The sequence below is a fragment of the Metopolophium dirhodum genome, chromosome 1 (genome assembly GCF_019925205.1).
Source record: "Metopolophium dirhodum isolate CAU chromosome 1, ASM1992520v1, whole genome shotgun sequence".
NCBI classification, from domain to species: Eukaryota; Metazoa; Arthropoda; class Insecta; order Hemiptera; family Aphididae; genus Metopolophium; species Metopolophium dirhodum.
In genome coordinates this window covers 74,393,462-74,415,317 of record NC_083560.1, presented here as the reverse complement: position 1 = coordinate 74,415,317, position 21,856 = coordinate 74,393,462, and the positions used below count along the sequence as shown (strand labels likewise).

The 21,856-nt window shown below is 31.3% G+C and overlaps 1 protein-coding gene across 1 annotated transcript; it reads right to left on the bottom strand.

The window, feature by feature from the left end:
* Positions 1–7,562: 7,562 nt before the first annotated feature.
* Positions 7,563–21,611, bottom strand: LOC132935763 (cytochrome P450 4C1-like). The gene is made up of 12 exons (XM_061002375.1): positions 21,409–21,611; positions 21,095–21,204; positions 16,267–16,357; positions 14,475–14,663; positions 14,074–14,140; positions 13,881–14,007; positions 13,380–13,461; positions 13,187–13,293; positions 12,079–12,147; positions 9,663–9,831; positions 8,840–9,019; positions 7,563–7,765 (listed from the first exon to the last, which is right to left on the bottom strand). The coding sequence occupies exons 1-12, from the start codon at positions 21,587–21,589 to the stop codon at positions 7,563–7,565; spliced, it is 1,575 nt and encodes a 524-aa protein (XP_060858358.1). The 5' UTR covers positions 21,590–21,611.
* Between the last annotated feature and the right edge of the window lie 245 nt (positions 21,612–21,856).

Here is a 21,856-nt window from a genome sequence, read left to right as displayed (position 1 = left end):
CCACATAAGTTACAATTATTCGAAGGACGAAAATGTACTTGCAACAGTTAAATAAAAAGTGTTGACTGACGAAGTAGCGGTATATATATATAATAAGTCTTTTCATTATACAATCTCAACATCAACATTGACGAACTGATTGTCATTGGCACGCAACACAAATACGTATTATTAGACATTCTGCAGTCTAAGTTTCTCGGTTTCCCATTATAGCCATTAGACATTCTATCCACCATTTTAATTCCAAGCATACCAATTTTAATCACGCGTAGTTCTACAGAATAACGGTAATATATTATTACAATAATTAAATCGTCGCTATGAAACTATATTATGGACTATAATATATTTTTAATCATTGAAGAGTGTATCCGTTAGCGTTTAAAAAATAAATAAAAATATTTTCAATCAGATAGTATTGACAATTATTTGTCATCCTAGTACTAATTTTTCACCAGAAAATGGATCAAATGTTTATCACTATTTCATTGTTTGAGCGAATTAAATAGACCGTTTGGTTGAGTAAACAATACCTGGCAAAGGTGACCTTCCGCAAAAACTTGTGTTACTGATTATTTACAATATACATACCTACAACTGCATTGCATGTAATAAAACTGTATTATATAATAAAATATAGCATTTTTATAACTTTTTTTTGAATAATTAAAAAAAATAATGAATAACTTACGAGTTACAACAATATAACTCGACTACCTACTGACTATGTGGTGACGAATACTCAGCATATTTTAACCACGCCAGTATTTCAATACTGACAGTCCTAAGTCTGTTCAAACGCGAAGAAAAATGTCATCGCCCTATAAACGGGATGCAGTTCTCGCCCAAACATGACCTTCTGGTAACGGTGGTATGTTAAAATGGGAGTTACCCAAGTACGTCCTGAAATTACCCTTTTTTAATGTTCCTAGTGCGTCCAGAATAAGGTATCATCCGAGTGCGTCCCAAGAAAAAAAGGCTATATTTTTTACATAGCCCGAATGCGTCCCAGTTTATTTATAATTACCAAGGGTGTACCTTGAGAAGGTGAACTGGCTTACACACCAAAAATATTATTTTTTTTTTATTATTATTACTAATTTATTTTAGCTTACACCGTTTAGCTTGGTGAGCGTACAATTTATTAAAACAATTTTTGTTATTATTATAATATCTATATAGGCTGGTGTTTAAATGCCATTCTTTTGACAAAATTTAATATTGATATTTTTAAATTTTTAAATTTTTTTATAGTCATAAATGTACAAATGATAGTATTATAGTTGTACATTTGAACCACCATATTCGATCGCCAAACATGTAGGTATCTTAAAAGTTTTTATTCGATTAGTTTATCTTAAATACCTGTAGAAGCTGTGGACCGAGGACGCACTCGGGCTATTCATTATAATTTGTCGATAATACGGCGACGCACTCAGACACTGTAATATAATTTATCAATAAGACTGCGGACGCACTCGGGCTATGAAAAATGTAAAAATTAAAACCGGGACTCACTCGGGATATTCCCGTCAAAATGTTCATAAAAATAGTTTTGATTTTAGATCGATTTCCTCCACCGAACTACGTCCTAATTTTTAACGACCGAACCCATATGATACCTTACGGTAGGCGAACGGCCAGCTACGGATAGATAATACACGCATTATGATGGTTAGTGACCCCTAGCTTATCCCTCGTTGCCACACCGTGGTGATCACTTGATGCTGAGATTTCACTAATATTATTGTAATATATCGTCGATAAATACGGTATCCCTGGTCAAAATAAAGTGTGCAAATCGGTACACGATGAAATTGGGCGTTCATCGTCATATAACTTCAAATTGGTACCCAATAAAATATGGGTACCTACCTACAACTTATCGTACAAATAGTATATTACATAGGTATACGTAATACCTAATATGATGACAAAGTGATTTTCCACCAAAAATGAGGAAAGATTTATCAACTACTTCACAATGAACTTCCAGGGCCGTGGGATATTGTTGCCAATCGTTTGACGGAAAAATTAATTTCAACCACCAGATTTTTTTTTTTGTTTTTGAAATAGAGATCCAACGTGAAACATACAATCTGAAACAAAATAGCGCACTCAAGGTCACGTAGTAAGGAACAAACAGCTTAAAAGAAAAGAGTTAATCGGGGAACAAAATAGATAAAAAAGTTGAACCGAAATATCTGCCTTAACAATTAAAACGGAATATTGTTTTAAAAATGTATATTACATTGGTATTTTGTTATTATTTATTATTTATTCTGATTAAATCCCATGACTTACCTATTTTATATTGGGTTGGACACTGTACAAAATGATTCACTAAGCATGCTAACCCGCATGTTTTCATTTAATTATAAATTATGTTTATAAATTATTTTATTTAAATTTTGATTTTTGGAATTTTTAAATATATCATAATATTTTCAAATTCTTAAGTATTTCTGTACTATTTAAGGAGTATCCTGTGGGAATACAAATTTCTGTTTTTTTTAACCAGTCGTTGGTATCGCTATGCAAAGTCCCGCCTTGGTATTGAGCTCACCTCGTTGTTTTTTCATCATTATTTATTATAATATAATGAACATAAAATATTGAAACCAACAACGAATTATTTATGTTTAATCTTTTACAAAAAATGTTCTTACAATTTTTCTTGATTATAAATTGTTAACCACTAAAAATTAATTTATAATTTTTTATACATAATTATGTAATAATATAATCATTATCATTCATCTTCGCCTTAGTGGTCTGGAATATTTTGCTGATTGTTATACAGTACGCATATGAATGTTGTGTGCTCCTTAAAAATAGGTCTGAGATAACAAAAAAGTATTCGGTTAACCTATTGAGTGAGTGAAACGTTCAATTTATGGATATTAACAACATTGCATGTCGATATCTAATCAAGAATTATTTCTAAAATTTTTATATTTGCAAAAGTATATTTAAACATGTGTTGATTGAAGGTATAAATAGTATCAGATAAATCAAGTAATAAATAAATAAGTGGCTCTCAAAATACTAACGAGGTGAGCGCCGCGCTCACATCACGACCATTGATGGGTTAAATTATAACACATTTTTACTTATTTACTTTATTTACTTACGTTGACTGCCACAAGCCCGCCGGCGACCCAAGTCGTATCAGCGCGTGTCAGGCCATACTATTTTTGCATCGTATGTCGTAAAAGTTTACATTTATAAAAATAGATCCAGTTGTTGGATTTTAATAAAATTGATATTTTTAGAATCAGTTAATTGTAGATAATATCATGAAAAAAAGAAAAGTCTCGGGTCGCCGGCTGGCAAGTGGCCTGCCAAAAATGTAATATTTTGTACAAGCCACTTGGGTCGCCCGCTGTCTCGTACAAGATAATAATAATATTTATTTATTACACATTTGTCAATACGTCAATTATCTTTTAGTATTCACCTTGAACAAGAAGTGTGAACATCTCGTGGTTATCAAGTTCTGAATTGTATTATTATTTTTACTTTATTTTACGTAAAAATTGTTAATATAATATCATAATGGATGAACGCATGATTAATAATGCATTAGATGATGCTGACAATTTTTCTAGTGACAGTTTTGACGATAGTGATAGTGATCAAATATATTGTGTTGAAAGTGAAAATAATAGTGATTCTCAAGAGTCGTCAGATGATGAGATTGATGAGAATCAAATTGAGGATCTAATTTTATCAACACCTAACAATAGCCAATCAAATTGGAAAGCTGTAACAGGTGCGAATCAAAAAATGTTTAACTTTATGGGAAATTCGAGGCCATTAGTCATTTTAGACGAGGATATGGGACCTATGGATTATTTTAAATTATTTTGTACCGACGAAATAATTGAGTTAATGGTCATTGAAACAAATAGAAACGCTCAAAAATGTTTAAATACTTTAAATAAAGTAAGAAAATTACTTAATATGGCAAACAAATTAGTAAAAAATATACAGAAACCTGGAGAAATAATTTCGGTGGATGAATCTATGATACCTTTTCGAGGCAGACTGAAATGTCGGCAGTATATCCCAAATAAAACACATAAATATGGTGTAAAATTTTTCAAAGTATATGGGACTAATGATTACATGTATAAAATTATTATATACGAAGGAAAACAATCTAAACCCGGAGAAGCGTTGAGTGAAACAATAGTAACTTCTTTTTGTAAAAATTATCTGAACGAAGGGCGTACTATTGTCACTGATAATTTTTATACGTCTGTTCCACTAGCGGAAACACTTTTAAGGCAAAACACTCATTTGGTTGGAACTCTTAGAAAAAATAGACGTTTTTTACCAAAAACAGTGATAGAAAAAAAATTGAAAAAAGGGGAAATTGTCGGTCTGGAAAACGATTCTGGTATAGTAGTATCTAAATTTAAAGATAAACGCGACATTCACTTACTTTCAACGCGACATCAATTAAATATGACAAACACTGGGAAGAAAAATAGGAATCATGAAGATATATTTAAACCAGACAGCATATTATTCTATAATGCTGGATAAGCAGGCATAGATTTATCGGATCAGTTAGCGTCTTACTGCACTCCTACGAGAAAGAGTGTTCGGTGGTATCACAAGGTAGCAACTGAGATCATTTTAAATACATTTGTTGTAAATTCTCAAATTATGTATAATGAACAACATTTTCGAAATAAACTCACCATACATAAATTTCGTGAAGTGCTTGTAGATAAACTCCTTGAATTAAAACCTACATTTTTACGTGTTTCAAATTCTGAACAACCTATTGAAAATAGATTTCAAATACGACTAATAATAAAACATAAACTCGAGGAGACAGAAAAAAAATGTTCAAGAAACAGAAAAAAAAGAAAAAGGTGTACTGAATGCTATACAAAATTTTCAAAAGAACTAGGATACAAGTGGGTTTAAATTAATTTTAAAATATGAATTTTTGATTTTAAATTTATTATTTCTAGGGAAGCTTTAAACAAGGCTAAGAAAGTAACAACCTTTTGCAGTCTTTGCCCATCAAAACCATCGGTTTGCATACAATGTTTTCAAGACCATTTAAAAAACAGAATGTATGAATACAATTTTGTTACTTTTTTGTATATATTTTTATTTTTAAGTAATTTAAAGTGAATTTTTTTTTATCAATTTCTCTAGGGTACCTCTTTATTTTTTAAAATTTTAATTTTAACGTCTTATACTACTATTTACCATGCATTTATATATTCAAATATTACATTTTTTTGTATAAAATATAAATGTATTAAAGTTGACGGATTTTATTGTTTTTTTTTTAAAAAAATGATCAAAATCGTCTTGTCTACGCCATGGTCCAATCTAAATATTGTTCTTTCCAAGCCGTAAAGAATTAGATACATTTAATGTTGATGTTAAATTTGGCAGCCGGCGACCCAAGTGGCGTCACATTAATAATAGGATTTAGGTCGCCGGCGACCCAAATAGCTTCACAATCAAAGACATCACTTGGGTCGCCGGTGGGCTTGTGGTAGTCAACGTGTTAAGTGGGTAATTTTTTTTTAATATTGAGACAGGAGTTTTTCAGTTATACAATTTTTATACTAAAAATAATAGTTGAAAAAAAAAATAAAAATGGATATTGTTGTATTGAATCTAGTGGTTATTATACTTGAAATATTTAAAAAAAAACTAAAAATGTTGATGTGTTAATTACCAAGAATTTCAAATCACTATTATATTGACCTTATATGTTCCAAACCCACATTATCATTGACCTATTATTTTTAGTACATAATGTTAAATAGCTCATAAATTACTTGTTATAATTTTGATTTTAATATATAAATATTTTCAGAAAAATTATCCGCTTAATAATATTTACAATTGAAAAGAGGGGGGGGGTAGAGTTCTCATTTGAAATATATAAGTTTATGTCTCCATAAAATTGTAGAGGTGTAATGTACGATATAGTCTCTTTAACAATAGTTGAATATTATGTTTATTTTGAAGAGACCCTGTTGATCATGACGTAACTACCGTGGCTCGTCGTGGGACTGTTGTACCTCACATACCAGGACCATTTTTTTGTTTGCTTAGATAGTGCGACCGTGAGTGGAAAAATGACTGCAGAACTAAACGGTTTGTAGCGGTTGAGGTTTAGAAACAATTCATGGGACACATATCCAATCACTTCGTGCACAGTGTAATTCAGTACCCATTCAATATATCCCAGGTGTATTGGCCACTCATCATGTTCTTGGTTACAATACGTTCGAAAACGTTCTCCCGAGCTTTCGTTTGGCTGGGTGATAAACCGAAGTCAGCGTTGGGGAATTCCTTTTTTCCGAAGGCGGGTCTGCCAAACTTTGCTGGTAAATTGGACACCGTGATCCGATACAACACATCTTGGACTCCCGTACATGGCGATGTGATTTTTGATTATCCGATTCGTAAGTTTCATAACAGTGACTATCTTCCGACTGAACTAAGCAACAACAAAACCATACGTCGGAACTACACCAAGAACTTCTTTATCGCAGAGCAGAAGGGGAATATGATCTTATAATCAAATACGTTTAAGGAATTCCTACAATTCTTAGCTCAAAAACTAATAAAAAAAGCATCCACCACCGTTTCATTGTAACTATAAAAATGTTGGAGAGTTAAACACTAAACTCAATTTGCTCAAAACTAACATAGGTACCTTTTTTTAATTTCAGTGTTTTAGTTTTTACAGAAACTTGGTCAAAAAATAACATAAATTCCATAAGTTTAATTTGTCATGACCTTGTATTCAAGGAGGATCAGCTAGTACTATAAAATATACCTATATATCCATATAGTTTTCATGCTTTTAACCGGTATCAAATTTGTATCAGGACTTTCTGTTACACCCTGTAATTACCAATTTTCTTTGAATTTTTATAAGGACATTTTATTATAGTTAAATTATAATTTGTTTTCTACTTTTCATGATAGTATTCTGATTAGTAATGCCATTAACATCGTTTTTAAATGAATTGTTTTATCACTTACCTGTCTATATTTTAAACTGCACGAAGCACAAGAAATAAAAATGATATGAATTCAGTTAGGTACTTCGAGAGAAATAAAAATTGATCATACTAATACTTAAATGCTAAACAAGCAACATTTTTATTTACATTTTTTTTTTACACGACACAATGAAATAATACTTTCTATTTTCACTTTATATATTTTAAAAACTTAAACGTGAAAAAACCTAAAGGTGCATGAAAATAGGTACATGAACCACTCTCGAGTCCCGCGACGATTATTATTATAATTATTACTATTATTGAAGAGAAGAAAATTGTTGTACAGCGATACGTCTTATACGTATTATAGGGATCCCGTTTCGGTGTAGTGGGCCGCGGTCACAACGAATTATTTTTATAGGCGAAGTACAACGGAAAGTAAGTAAACATTATAATCGATTCGATTGCGTGCGAATATCGTAATATATTATTATATCATCGTTATCATTATTGTTATTATTTTATACAGATGCAGCAGGTGTCAATCTCCACCACAAGTGTTCATGCGACACGGGTGTTGCAGCGCGCGTACGACGGTCTCCTGTCTCTCGGCCGGACGGTGATCGGATACCCGCCGACCTTCCGAGTGAATGCATCGTTCATTTTTATCCGGACGTCCGACAGTTTAATGTCCGTGTGCACGCTAAAGTTGCGCAACACTTCAGAGATCATCAGCTTCATCGATATCATGGCGTACTTCATACCTATAGACAAACATAAGCGTAAATATGGTTAAGAATCTGGGTTGGGGGGGGGGGGCTAGAGATATAAATTAACACTTATGAACATAATTTATTAAACTTACGAAGTTGAGTTAGTAAATATTTGGGGGGTTTCGGGAGTTTTTGGTGGGCTAACCCCCGTAAGCCTCCCTTGCACCAAATGTACGCCTATGTATACCAGGAACAGACAATATTACAGAGCGCGGACATGGGCGAAAATCGTGTTTGGATAAGACGTGTGCTCGAACAGGTGGACACGCGTGATTCTCGCGTGACTATATATTTTTATATTAATATTGGACTAATATAAATTATATAATATAATATTTTGTTTTACTTTTTATGTTTTTGGATCTTTGTTATTAGTCCTTACGAGTCGTCGTTATATAATATTTTTGCATTATATTGATGATAGCATTTTTTAACAAAACTATTAAATTAATAATATTTTACGGAGTAGAAAATTCTAATATTAATTTTTGTTGATGATAGCATTTTTTAACAAAACTATTAAATTAATAATATTTTACGGAGTAGAAAATTCTAATATTAATTTTTGTTGACCACGAACCTATTGTTTTTCGATAAACTAATATAAATTATATCGTTTTTAATATGAAATGAACTTGCTTACTCACTATCTTGCCAACTAATTTCACTAAACAAACTGTTTGTTTTGCATTACGTACTTGATCATTAAATTAATAATTATTAAATATATACGATTTTTTCGTTTAAATTTCCATTAAGAAAAAGTTTATCTGAAGTTTGGATATAAGAAAAATACACATCTTTGGAAAATCGGTGTTTACTTTTTTCGCTCCCCTCAAAATCTAAAATGTACGCATAAGTCGTCGTGTCGTGCGCAGGCGTATTATTGTTATAATTTTTCGCACGGGTACATATACAGCCTACAGGTTTCGGGGCTACACAGGCTCGGTTTGAGCCATTGGGGTTACCGTGTGATTTCACCGACGATTAAATACTTTGCGCGGAATTTCGCGAGTGAAAGATCGAAAGTCACCAAAAAGTTTTTCGCTGGACGCACACACTCACCTATGCATCCCCTTGGGCCGCCGCTGAACGCTATGTAACTGTACTTGTGCCGTTTTGCCACGTTCTCCACGCTGAAGTTGTCCGGGTTGAACGCCTCGGGGTTCGGGTAGAGATGCGGGCAATGGTGCGTGACTATCGGCGATATCGTGACGCTAGCGCCCCTCGGCAAGACGTAGTTCGCTAAAATGTTTTTAAGTACACAGGCTTTGTAAATACGTGGGTCAGTAGTAGTATCATGTGAATGTAGGATTGGGTATAGGATTGGGTTGATTACGTACGCACAGAGGAGATGGCATGGAGGAGAAAAACCCCAATGCCCGTAAAGACCTCGGTGATCGGAACGTGAGAATTTAATACTCCAGGTCCACCCTCCCCTGACGACCTCATAAGCCTCCCTGTTATACATCGTTTATACCAATATAAATAAATATATGTATAATATATCATATGGGTAAGAAGCGCGCTGGGAACTTCATAACTTTTGGAATTTTTATTTTGTCTTCAACAACAATATTTTGAAATTTTATTTTTGTCCTCTGAAACTCTTATAATGTTGTAATTCAAACCTTGTAAGAACCGGTTCTGTCTCGCTCCTGTTAAGCGTCCCCCGTGGCCCCGTCTTAAAACCAAAAATATGAAAAAAAAAATGTCCCTTGTTTTCGCATTAAATTAAGAAATAGTTTTGTAGAGATCATACGTGAGTATTTACATTGCGAATACTCCTGAAAATTGTGTTTACTCGATACCTGATCACACGACGTATTATTATTAATATCTCATTGATAGGTTATTAATGTCAGTTAAACACATGTGCTATACTCACTGACTTTGACGTCTTCTACTAACTGTCTAGTGAACACGGATATGGTTGGATACATCCTCAGCGTTTCCTTGATCACCTGTTCCAAGTACGCAAAGTTAGCTGTGTCCTCGGGAGTCAATTCGCGGTCACTGTCACCTACCACGTTGTAAATCTCGTCGTACACTTCGTCCTGAGAACACCCAAGCACACACATTTTCCGTTTGTTCAAAATAGAAAAAATAACCTGTGTCCTTAGTGTTACACTTTCATTTAATATAGTCATTTTTACATTATGATGGAACCCTCCACATATTATAGACAATATATTTTAACCTTTGGTTATGGTACATGTACATGATTATTCATACGACGAACAAACATTACATTAAATTATGAAGAATAGAACAACAGTTTGGTCTATAGTCCCTTTTCAGGTTAGGTTAGGTTAGGTTAAAACCAAATTGGTGCAATGTTTTTCATAATTTTTTTTTTTTAGTATCGAAATTATTATAACTAGAGCTGGTGTGTAACCATGTGCTACACTTGCATACAAACAAGCGGCGTCTTCTTAAAAGTCTTAAAAAATTATTACTATCGTTATTGTTGTACCCAGTTTCATAATTGTGGTGGCAAGTGGGGAGCACTTTCTCCCTTAAATTGTATCTGGGCAGTGGGAAAATTTATCATTTTAACCCCCCTAATATGCCAACAGCCGAAATCTCTGTTATTGTTTTATGTAGTATATTTTTAATTTATCGCATTTTAAGAAAATTGCACGTTAGAAAATGCCCAACCCTATAATATTATTTCATGAATTATGATTCCAGGATTATCATCACATTATTTTTTTCAAATAAGCAGTGGTGTTCGTAAAATAAAAAACCATATGGTATACGTATATTTATAATTTTAAGGCAATGACAAGCGCAGTTCTAGGACTAAATTTTGGTAGGGGCTACAGTACATTTATTAATTTATAATTAGGTCTAACTATGAATAATATTCCCCTCCACCACCATAACATTTTCTTAATAAAATATTCATGCTTATAGCCTCGACAAATACTTTATTAATTTATAATATTAGCAGTAGGTACATTAGTAGCTTATGATCTTTATAATACTGATTATAATAATTAATAGGTATTATAAAGATTTTAAAATTCTAAATATATTAAAAGATGGACAAGTTGGTAACGCTGTGCTGTACAGTTGTAATTGTTGAGCATATCGTGTTTTTTCCCCTTAGGGGGTAATTACCCCCAGGTTGGGAACCGCTGAGCTAGAACCACCTCTGAGCAATAATGCAAAAATGTAATGAAAATTGTAATGGTATATTACGGATTATTTTACTGATTACATTCACAAATTCGCATTTTAAAACACAAATACATTTTTTGTTTATCATTTTTCTACATGTTTATTTATGTACCTAAGTATTAAAAACTATTTCACATCCTCACAGAACAGATTTAATATTTTATAAAACGTAATATTATATTAACTTGCCAATTAAATTATTACTCTGTGAGTAAACACGATTACACGAACATTTTATCAAAAAAAAACTGCAATAATCACAGCCACGAACGATACCAGTCCGTTATAGGTACACTTGGTACACATGATAATAACCATTCTACATTATTTGTTTCACAGTTCTAACTTATAGATGATTAATAAAATATGCCATGTGACAATCAATAACAATATAGAATAACGGATTGCTGAATTTTTACTATAATAATAATTGGGTATACGCCATATACCCCCATATACCCTCCAAAACACCACTACAAACAAGTTCAATAGCACCTATTTGTATGAACTCGTGTGTACTTAATATCATTTAACAGTATTGAGTACCAATGGTTTCTTTTTAAGCCATGAAATGAGTTTCGAGATTTGTGTAAAAACAAACAATAAGATTGTTTCTATCTTGAAGAATAAATTATGTTGTTACCGAGGACTGGAATCGAACCTAAAAGAACCGGTTCTGGAACCGAAACCTTTATTTGAATAAATAAAGTACGGGAACCAAACCTGAATTTTTAAATTAAATAGGTTCTTTTAGGTTTAAAAATACAGTTATTTAATTTATCATAATTTAATGGTATTACTGTTTTGTGTACAAACTATGTATGATCATATTATGAGTTTTCTAATATTTCTCGTACTATTAATTAAACCCACATTCCGGATAGGTATTTAAAATTATTAAAACTTTTTGGTAGGTACCTAAATTATCTGGAACCGGTACCGAAATTATTTGGAACCGATACCTTTTTTTTTTTTATCAAAAAACAAGAACCGAATCTGAACAGTTATTTTATTTTTGGAGAACCAGTACCGGAATCGATACCGATAAATTCAAAAGGTTCCAGTTCCTGGTTGCTACCCCTAGTTGTATACCAAGGTACACTACTGTTTGTACCTACCTGAATGTCTTGATGGATGGCCAACAACAGGAGGCAGAAACATTCGGTGGTAGCGTTTGTGTCACTGCCCTTTAAACACACATAATAATATGTTAAACGGTTAATCGTTTTAAATACAGTCATCTTAAAATATTATGTAATCTAAATCAAAGGTTCTCAAACATTTTTTTTGCGTACCACTCGTGTATACTATGGAACGGCCATATACCACTCATGAGTAAAAATAGAACTGTTCAAATTTCCAATTCAGAATTTAACAGTAAGAATGTATCAAAATAATAATTTATGTAGATTTAACATTATGTCTAGACGTTTAGTATCTATTATTTACAAAAAACTGACAATACACCTCAATCAAATTCATCATCGCCTAACTCTTTTCAACGTATTATCTCTAGTTTTTAAGTAGTCTTTCATTATAATTTGTTACTCATCACGCATAATATGTAATTTAGAACCTTATCAATATCACTCAATGGCCATTGTTGCCGCTAGTTTAATAAATTTAAAAAAAAAATAAAAACATAATAAATATTAAAATATTAGATGGTAAAAATATCAATCCATTACAGTTTTCGTACTACCACATGGCCATCCGTGTATTACCGCATGTAGCCTTCTGCGTACCACAATTTGTCGTTTAAGAGGACGCTACACCCGTATGTGTTGTCTCCGCCTTACAAATGTACAGCATAGCAAAAACTGTTTTGCGCGGGAAAGAACCGAGAAGGCTACAATCATAACTAAGAAACGAGATTTTCACCACAAAAAAAGGAGATTTTTATTTTTTTGATATCATTTATATGAAAAAAGTTTTTCAAGTTTGGAAAACACAAACAATAATGGTTTTTGAAACAGTAAGAACTTTTTCATATAAGTGATATAAAAAAAATAAAAACAATGTTGCACAGCCAAAGTTATACTTTTTATGTGGTGAAAATCTCGTTTTTTAATTATGACTGTAGCCTTCTCGGTTCTTTCCCGCCCAAAACAGTTTTTTGCTATGTTGTACATTTGTAAGACGGAGACAACGCATGCGGGTATAGCGTCCTCTTAAGAACCGTTGATATAGATCATCAGTTGTTATTATTATTATTATTATTATTACCGCGAACATCATCGTTATGACTTCGTCCCGGATGTCGGCATTCGTAAAATCGGGATCGTTTTCACTGGCCTCCAACAATGTGTCAATAAACGTTTTGAATTTGTTTTCTAAAAAACATAACGATTAAATTGCATAGAATTAAACCTTGCGTCCACGGTGAATATTTCTCTCTCATCATTTTATTTGTGTATACTTTTTTCATTCGTGAACTCCTCGGGATTCGACTCAGACTCGACTATTTTCGAACGGAAGTCGATTCTCTTTTCGTCGATCAACTACAACAGACAATACGGCCGACATAAAGTTCAACGTGTATACATAATAGTATATTCATTATACGTATTTTACAGGTACCTCATACCTAAGTACGTTTACATTATCGGGCAATACGGAATTGGTTCTCTAGCAAAATAAAGTGTACGAATTCGTTCCCGATAAAAATTATACTTACTTATCAGTTATCACTTACCTATCACTATTTATATACAACACTATTTGAATTGGTTCCTACATAATATTATGTATATATCGGTAATCTCTTGATATTTTATCAGGTTTTTACGATGTCTGGTAAAGAAAACCCGGGAATTAAATCGATAAATATTTAGAACCAACTCGTAGTCATCCATAAAATTGACGTAAATATTTCGAGATAAAAATGTATAATAGTATAATTATATTCGTCGTCATTTACTTGCAACGGGAGTTTGTTGATTAATTCCAATTTTTCTCCGAGGCCGCTCATGGACCTGTAGATCGAAAAGAACAAACTCGGGTACAGGTACGGTCTGTTGACGGTCTTCACGAGTTGGTTTGCGATCCTGAAACATTACAGTGCTCGTACAATAATTGGCTCGTCGTTCCGGCCGTACATTTATCACACTTACGTTGTCATGAGGTCTAAAAATTCGGTTTTATTATGTTTTTCGTTTATACGGTAATCCATTGCAGTTTCTGTGACAAAAATAAAACGAAGTAAAATCTATTGTAGAGTCGTATACTTTTTATTTCGTTCTGTGCCAACGACGATAATAATAATAATAATAATAGTAAAAAGAAAAAAAAATGATCAGTGTAACAACACCTCGTTGCAGACATATAATATCGCGTGGGTAAGAAGTAGAGGGGAAATAGGTGCAGGGGGTAGGTAAGAGGCAAGTATATAGGAAGGGTTTTTACCTTAATAATAATAATAATGGTAATATATAAAGAGTATATTATTATTATTAAGGTGTACGGTACCAATAATATGAAAGATTCATTTATAGGACTGCGTGTTTATACTCACGGCATATGGTATCGAAAGTAGTCGATATAATATAATCCCAGAGGTCGAACGGTTGTGTTGAGTTTATATTTTTTCGGAGATTTTTTACGAGTATTTTATTTTTCTCATTGAAAACCGGATACAACTGCTCTAAGAACTTTACGTTGAACGCATACGATATGATGCGACGGTGTTTTCGCCATCTGTCCACTGAAAACGATCGGTACAATAATAATAAATTATAAGCGTTATTATTGTAATATTTTTCTGCGCTTCGTATCGCACACTGTCTTGTTGTCATTACATTAATATATTATTATGAAATTTGTGAACGATTTAAATGAAGAAAATACAGGCAAACTCATTAACAATACGTCATTGTGTATACGAGAAATAGTCCAAAGCTGGGCAAGTAAACTAATTTTTTTAACTTAAGTTTAAAGAAAAAGTTACTTTTCTTTTCTTTTTTTTTTAATTAGTAAAAGTTACAAGTTAAACAGAAAAAAGGTAACACAACTTAATTAAAAATCAAGTAGATTTTTTTTATTATTATTAACCAAACATTTACAATCCGTGCCAGAGGATTATATAAGCAAATTTGATAAAAGTACTAACGAAAAAGTAAGTATATTATAAAAACAATAACCTATCGAAAATAGATAAAATTGATAAAAAAAAATATGACAAATTTACAAAAAAAATAACGGAAATGGAAGTCTTCCAAGGATAGCACCTTACTAACTATAAAGTTATAAGACGTTGTTTAACAGTTAACTTTTAAGAAATCATAGCGCCAACTTCGATGTATGATTGTTGAGAGATTTTAAATTGACGTGTGAAATCATAATATAATATTATGTAGTTTTCTATAGAAATGTATTTAAAGTTAAGTTATTTATTTATTTTTAATGTGTTTTAAGTTGTTCATAAACGTCATTTCATCCCTATAATTAAATCCAAATAATGTGTATATTTTAAATGGAGGTTGACTTTATAAAAAATTTAATTAACGTGAGTATAAAATTAATCAACCGATTGGTTACTATACATAATATGATAAAAACAATTTAACTCGTCATGTTATAAAAGTTACCTACTTTTTAAATCATGGTTAGGTTAGTTTAGGTTAGGGAAATACGTTGTTTAACTTGGCTAAAAATAACTCAACTCTTAAGCTTTTAGTATATTTAACACGATTACGCCAAGCCTTGATAACACTACCTGATACAGACGTAATATTATTAACATCATGGACGTACCTATATCGGTTGGAAGACCAATCACGTGTGTCATGAAAACATTGGTATTACTCAAATAATTTTAGGTGACCTACCTCCTCATAATATTGTTATACCGACCTATAAAATGTGCTATTTTTCTTCTATCAATACCCGCCCACCCATATATTTTAAGGTGTTACCTGAGAAACACTCATAGGACCCTATGGATCACGTGTATGTAAAATGTTCGATAGGTACAGATTTCGACATAATAAATGATATCCACGACTTGGCATCATATTATTATAGTTAACACGACGAGTTAAATTTGATATTAAATCTACAAACCTCGTTTTAACTTTCCGTAGTTCAATATAGAGCCATTATTACTATTAACATGCCTAATGTTCATCGCACAATAAGTTCCGTAGGCTTAATAGCTACCTACACAACCCAAACACATTGGCTCCAAATATTATTTTTGTCTATTATTGTTCGAACGTTTAACAATGAGAGTTCTATTATTATCACAGTCGTATATTATACTTAAATGTAATATATTGAAATATGAAAATTAAAACTAATGTAAATACCTGAAGCCGTTAACAAGCCTTCGCCGAGCAAACTTTTCAGGAACGAGTACAGTTGACCTTTTTCCAGTGCTCGGGAATTATTTAATACGATCTAAAATCATTGTTAACACGATTAATGATTATCAACACTATTATTATTATATAAGCTGAATACCTATAAGATTACGTATAAATAATTGTCAATGTTAATTATTATAATATTATTAGTCTGTATCATAACTATTAGGTATAATAATATTATTTCGACTTTGTTCATTTCCGTCGTATCTGCGAGTATAATATAATAATAATAATAATATTCTCCTCACGTTTCAAATAACGTTCCATTATCGTGATCTAAGTGTAATATATTATAGATGAGCTAAAACATTCATCATAATAATTCATACTGCGAGTATACCTACATCATATTATTGTGTTTAACTTTCTTTCTTGTAGAAACGACAAATTATTGTAATATATTATAAATATTACAACAAAATTGTTATACGTAACAAATACACTTTAGAAATAGATACCTACCTTGGGCCGATCATATTTCATTCATTGGATTATGATGTAAAACATAAATACAAAAATCATAAAAATAGAATAATAAATTCATCGTGTAACTCACCATAGAACTAATCGTTGCATATTCTGTTAGTATCAATGTATCATTGTTTTTCTCTGTTTCCATGTATCATTTATAGTTAAAATAAAAGTTAAGTATATTCACTTAAGTTATAACTTACAAATAAGTATTTAATCAAAGTACTAACTATACTCTATTAGTTAAATTAAGTTATAATCTATTTTATAAAAATGCTGTAACTCTCTATCTCCTTCATATATCTATCTTAAAGGAAATGGATAATCTAAAATGCATATATTGTGAATAAATGATGAACATATTTTTTAGATCAATAAAAAAAATACTATTTATACTAAAATAAAAAAAAACTCATCATGGGTAGCTAAAACACCAATACGACCTAACATCAAAATAAACATTTACAACCCTACACTGGTAACAAACTCAGACACATTTCAATTGGCAGCTACTAATATAAAAAAACTTATGGTAAAACTGTACCTAATAATCATAAAAATACCTATGAAGATAAATGATACATTTTCTAACTAATTGTATGAAATCGATGTTTATGTTAAATAATGAAATACAACATTACTAATTGAATAATTATATCTTTCTAAAAAGTTTATAAAAAACACAAATATTTTGTCAATTGAATATTTTTTAATATGTTTATGACTATCAACATTTATATTAAAAATGTTCCATGGATCATAAACGAAAAAAATAGTTGCAATTTATCTTTTAATTAAAGGAAATTAGTAAAAAATGTAAAAGAATACGAAACACAAATGAGTAACCCTTTATTAAGATTTAAGATTTGTGTTTTATTGAAACTTATTTTCAGCTAGGAAAGCTTCGTCCGATACGTTCTAAATAATAACAAAAACAAAAGAGCCCAATTTTACGCCCACCTCCCCCTTCCCCCACAAAAAAAATCCATACAAAAAATATAACACCGACGCCGTTAAAATAAATAATAATATTTAAATACAACATATCCAAACAAAACACGTAAGATCTCATAGGTACATATTTACCGGTCACGACCACGGCGTTAGACGCAAATCTAGAAATCCAAAAATCTCAACAATAAAATAGAATGTAGAAGTTCGTGCCACTGAGCTATTTCAGGCCGAATGAACCACCAGAGCCTCACCATTTCTGTCTTAACTTCCCAAATTCTAACGAAGTAATTAACTAACACACACCTTTTATGTACCTACATTTCTTTTCTCTCGTCGTCGCAATGTGCTAGTGATTCGAACGGCGATGTTCGAATGACCAGAGTACAAGATTAAATTACAAAGTCCATCGTCAAACAATGGAGTCAGCGACATCTCTACGCGCGCGGGCTATATTTTCTTCCAGCTTTTCGTCGAGAGCCACATTATTATAATTAAACGTTATTAAAAAATACAATTTCGTTGCATCAAACCTAATACTAATAAATCCAGTACTTATAGATAATGAATCCATATCCATACTATGAGTTTTAACCGTTCGAAGTGCATTGCGTTGGTCGTAATCTAATGTACCTAATAATGAATACTTTATATGCTCATAAATCATAAATCTCATTTCTCATAATATTATATTATTATCAAGATTGATAAGGAACTTAAAATTAATGTGTGAATTAATTACACTCGTAACGCGGTAATCGTAAAAATATTATAACTTAGAATCAAAAGTGTGAAATGGACACTTAGTTTTTATCACATTTTGAGCAATGAAATCATGATTTTAAATATTATATGGAGCAATATTTAGAGTACTGCACTAAAAAGTTACTACCTAACAGTTATTAAAGTGAATTAGTGTTTATCTGTTTTATATTTGTTTGAATTATATTTTATGTAAATCCTTAATTAATCGATATGTTATAACTTATAACTATAGTAGATATTAACACGGTTTACAATTTATTGAACAACCCAAATTACAATGAGCTCCTATATAGGTGCAACTTTGGTGAAGGGGATTTGGAGGGCACAAGTCTGTACAGAATATTTTGAAGCTCACTCAAAGTTTTCGATTAAATGTGTATACTTACACTTGTAAACTTTAATTTCGCTATACAATTGTTATACAAATATATTTACCTATATTTTATGTTTAATTTAAGCAAAAACAAAAATATTTAGTAAGGTCATAGTAAGTGTGAAAGTCCCTAGATCTATTTTTTCTTCAAGAAAGGTTAGGACTTCAGCCCCCCAAAATTAAAAGCGTAGTTAAAAACTGACCATCCTAATTTAAGCAAATTTGGTTCACGAATCGCGGTATATGAAAAAGTTCAGTTGTCTATGATGTCATTTAAAATTTCGAAATTTGTCGCAAAATTAAAATCAACCACTGCACACTATTGGTGAAAAGTTTTGCTTGGCCTTGTTTACTAAAATTTGTAGAAGAAGTTATAAGCGGAGAAGCTTAGAATAAAATCCTACAAATTCCACTATGGAATAATACCAAGAAAGCTCTCATTGACAAAATGTCGTCCGATTTCGAAGAACAAACATTAAGTTTTAGTAAAAATAAAACAACAAACATCAGCCCCCACAGGGTGATGAATGTATACTACGTTTCACAATGTCGTCACAATATCTCTACAAAATAAAGTTCCATAAGTGTCAAAAATGTTGGGAAACACTTAATTGTATAGTATCATTTGATTGTACATTTTACGTTACACGAATTACACTACAACAAAATTGACCTAGTCTGACGTATATTCTGATCGTATAATAATCAAATTTAAAAATCTGCCCAAAACTGACACTAATTAAGAGTACCTAAATAACCAAAGTCGGTATTGTGACATGATACTAGTGGTAACTAAAGTTTATTTTTCTGCGCGATTTGTTAAAATATTTATTTCAAATTAAAAAAAAACATTATAATATGTCTATGTGATGAAATTCTTCACACATATCGTAGAAACGATAAGAATAATACAATAAAAAAAAAAAAACCATTTATAATCTTATAAGTTGATCCGGTACCAAAGTAATATGATTTAACTTTTTTAATGATGACAAGATTAACATAAATAAAACATTAAATGTTGGGTAATGATGGTATTGGTGATTTTCTTCCTTGATCATAATATTATTAAGTACCTATACATTATAATATGCGTAGCATTAAATAAACAACAATTTTTTTCTCGAAATAAAACTAAGTAAATATGTAAGTATTTACCTAACATAATACATATTTATCACTAGTACACGAGTACATACTGAAAAATGAAGAATAAGTTTAATATGGCTCAACACATATTTGTTTTATTATTTGAGGTCCACAGTGTCGGTAATAAAAGCGAATGAAAAATTGAAAAACCAAATTATTTATTTATCATAAATCCAATTTGCTTAGTTCAAAATCCACCAAAAATACATAGCTCTCATTCAGTGGCGTAAACTTTAGGTCCCAACGGGTCACACTTATACTACTCTAAATAGTGTTTTCTTACAATATAAAAAAATTTATGGTAGAATAGGTACCTAAATAAATCAAAATTGAAAAGCCGAACAAAACAAATAAACATATTATTTGACTTGGTAACAACTTTCAAGATTGTCTTGAAAGGAATTAGAATATAATTAGAATTTAGAACGGACGTAGAAAAGGGTATTGAAATATAATTAATCATACTATGATAAAATACGCATTAAACCACCTATGGATAGTAGTTAGCTATAATTGAGTATTTGTGCGTAATTGTGTGCCAAAATTAAGGTGAAGACAATCTCTTATTTTGAATTTTCGTTTCTCATATTGATGATTAACTTGAAATTGCACTAACGGATACCGCAGCAATTGAAATAGTTTAGTTGTATATTTCTAACACTACGTCGAACTCATACCTTCATGAAATCAATAAATAAATATTAAAAGGTGGATCAAAAACATTTATTTTCCATTTATTATACCCCATACTATTTTGTAATTAATCATAATATTAAATGTTCACGCCCAAGTTTTAGGTGCATTTATTTAGTGGTTAGGTATTTATATTTTGTACTTTAATGCAAACAAATATTAAAATTGTATTTATAAGCGCGCTGTACGATATCAATATTTTCGAATATCGTTTTTTGTGGAGTAATCATTTTACACAAAATAACAAAACCCATTAGACCACGACATTCGTCCGAATGACAGTGTTGTAATAATATAATTAATTGTAAACACATAACACTTTCAACCGTTTTTATCGGAAAATAAAATAATGATAGTACGACATACTTGTATATCCTCCGGTTTGACGACACTAACGTAATGGATTGGACCTATCCACGTTCCCACTGGCTCGTAATTGTACTGTTCGGCGTTCTCTTTGAGTTTTGCTATCGTCTCTAAAGAAAAAAAAATTCAATAATAGTATTACCTAGGTACGTCTTTAACACCACGTTTCCATGCGATGCGAATTTTCCTTCTACTCGAAATCGTCTAAATAATCAAACGAGCCAACAGCGATCGAAGACGATGACGATGATGATGATGATTGTTATTTGTTATTATTATCGTTATTATGGCTAACGTATTTTAGTGGTCCTAACCGTCGTACGTGTGAGTGAACATGGAAGTGGTTCCGATTAGTGGATAAGACGGAGGTCCTGGAAGTTTTCCGGCTAAATCCAAAAAATATCGATGCTTCCATCTCCAGTGAAACCACAAAGCCAATATCAATGCGATCAACGTATAGATTATCAGCTCGGGTGATGATAGTTTGCCGAACATCTATAATTAAAAACATCGTTTCTTTTCACAAACTCGAACATTGTAAATTAGCAAATAATCATCTTATGTTAAAATTAAAATAATATTATAATATAAGATCTACAAATTATTGACTAATTGTTTTCAAATTGGTCACTTAATTATCTTGGTAGTTAGAGCTTGAAATGGAAAACATTAATTTTCATTAAAACAATTTAATTTTTGTATAAAATATAACGCTAATTGCTTGTTCTTTGAAACGCCCTTGAATTAATGTTAAATATAATC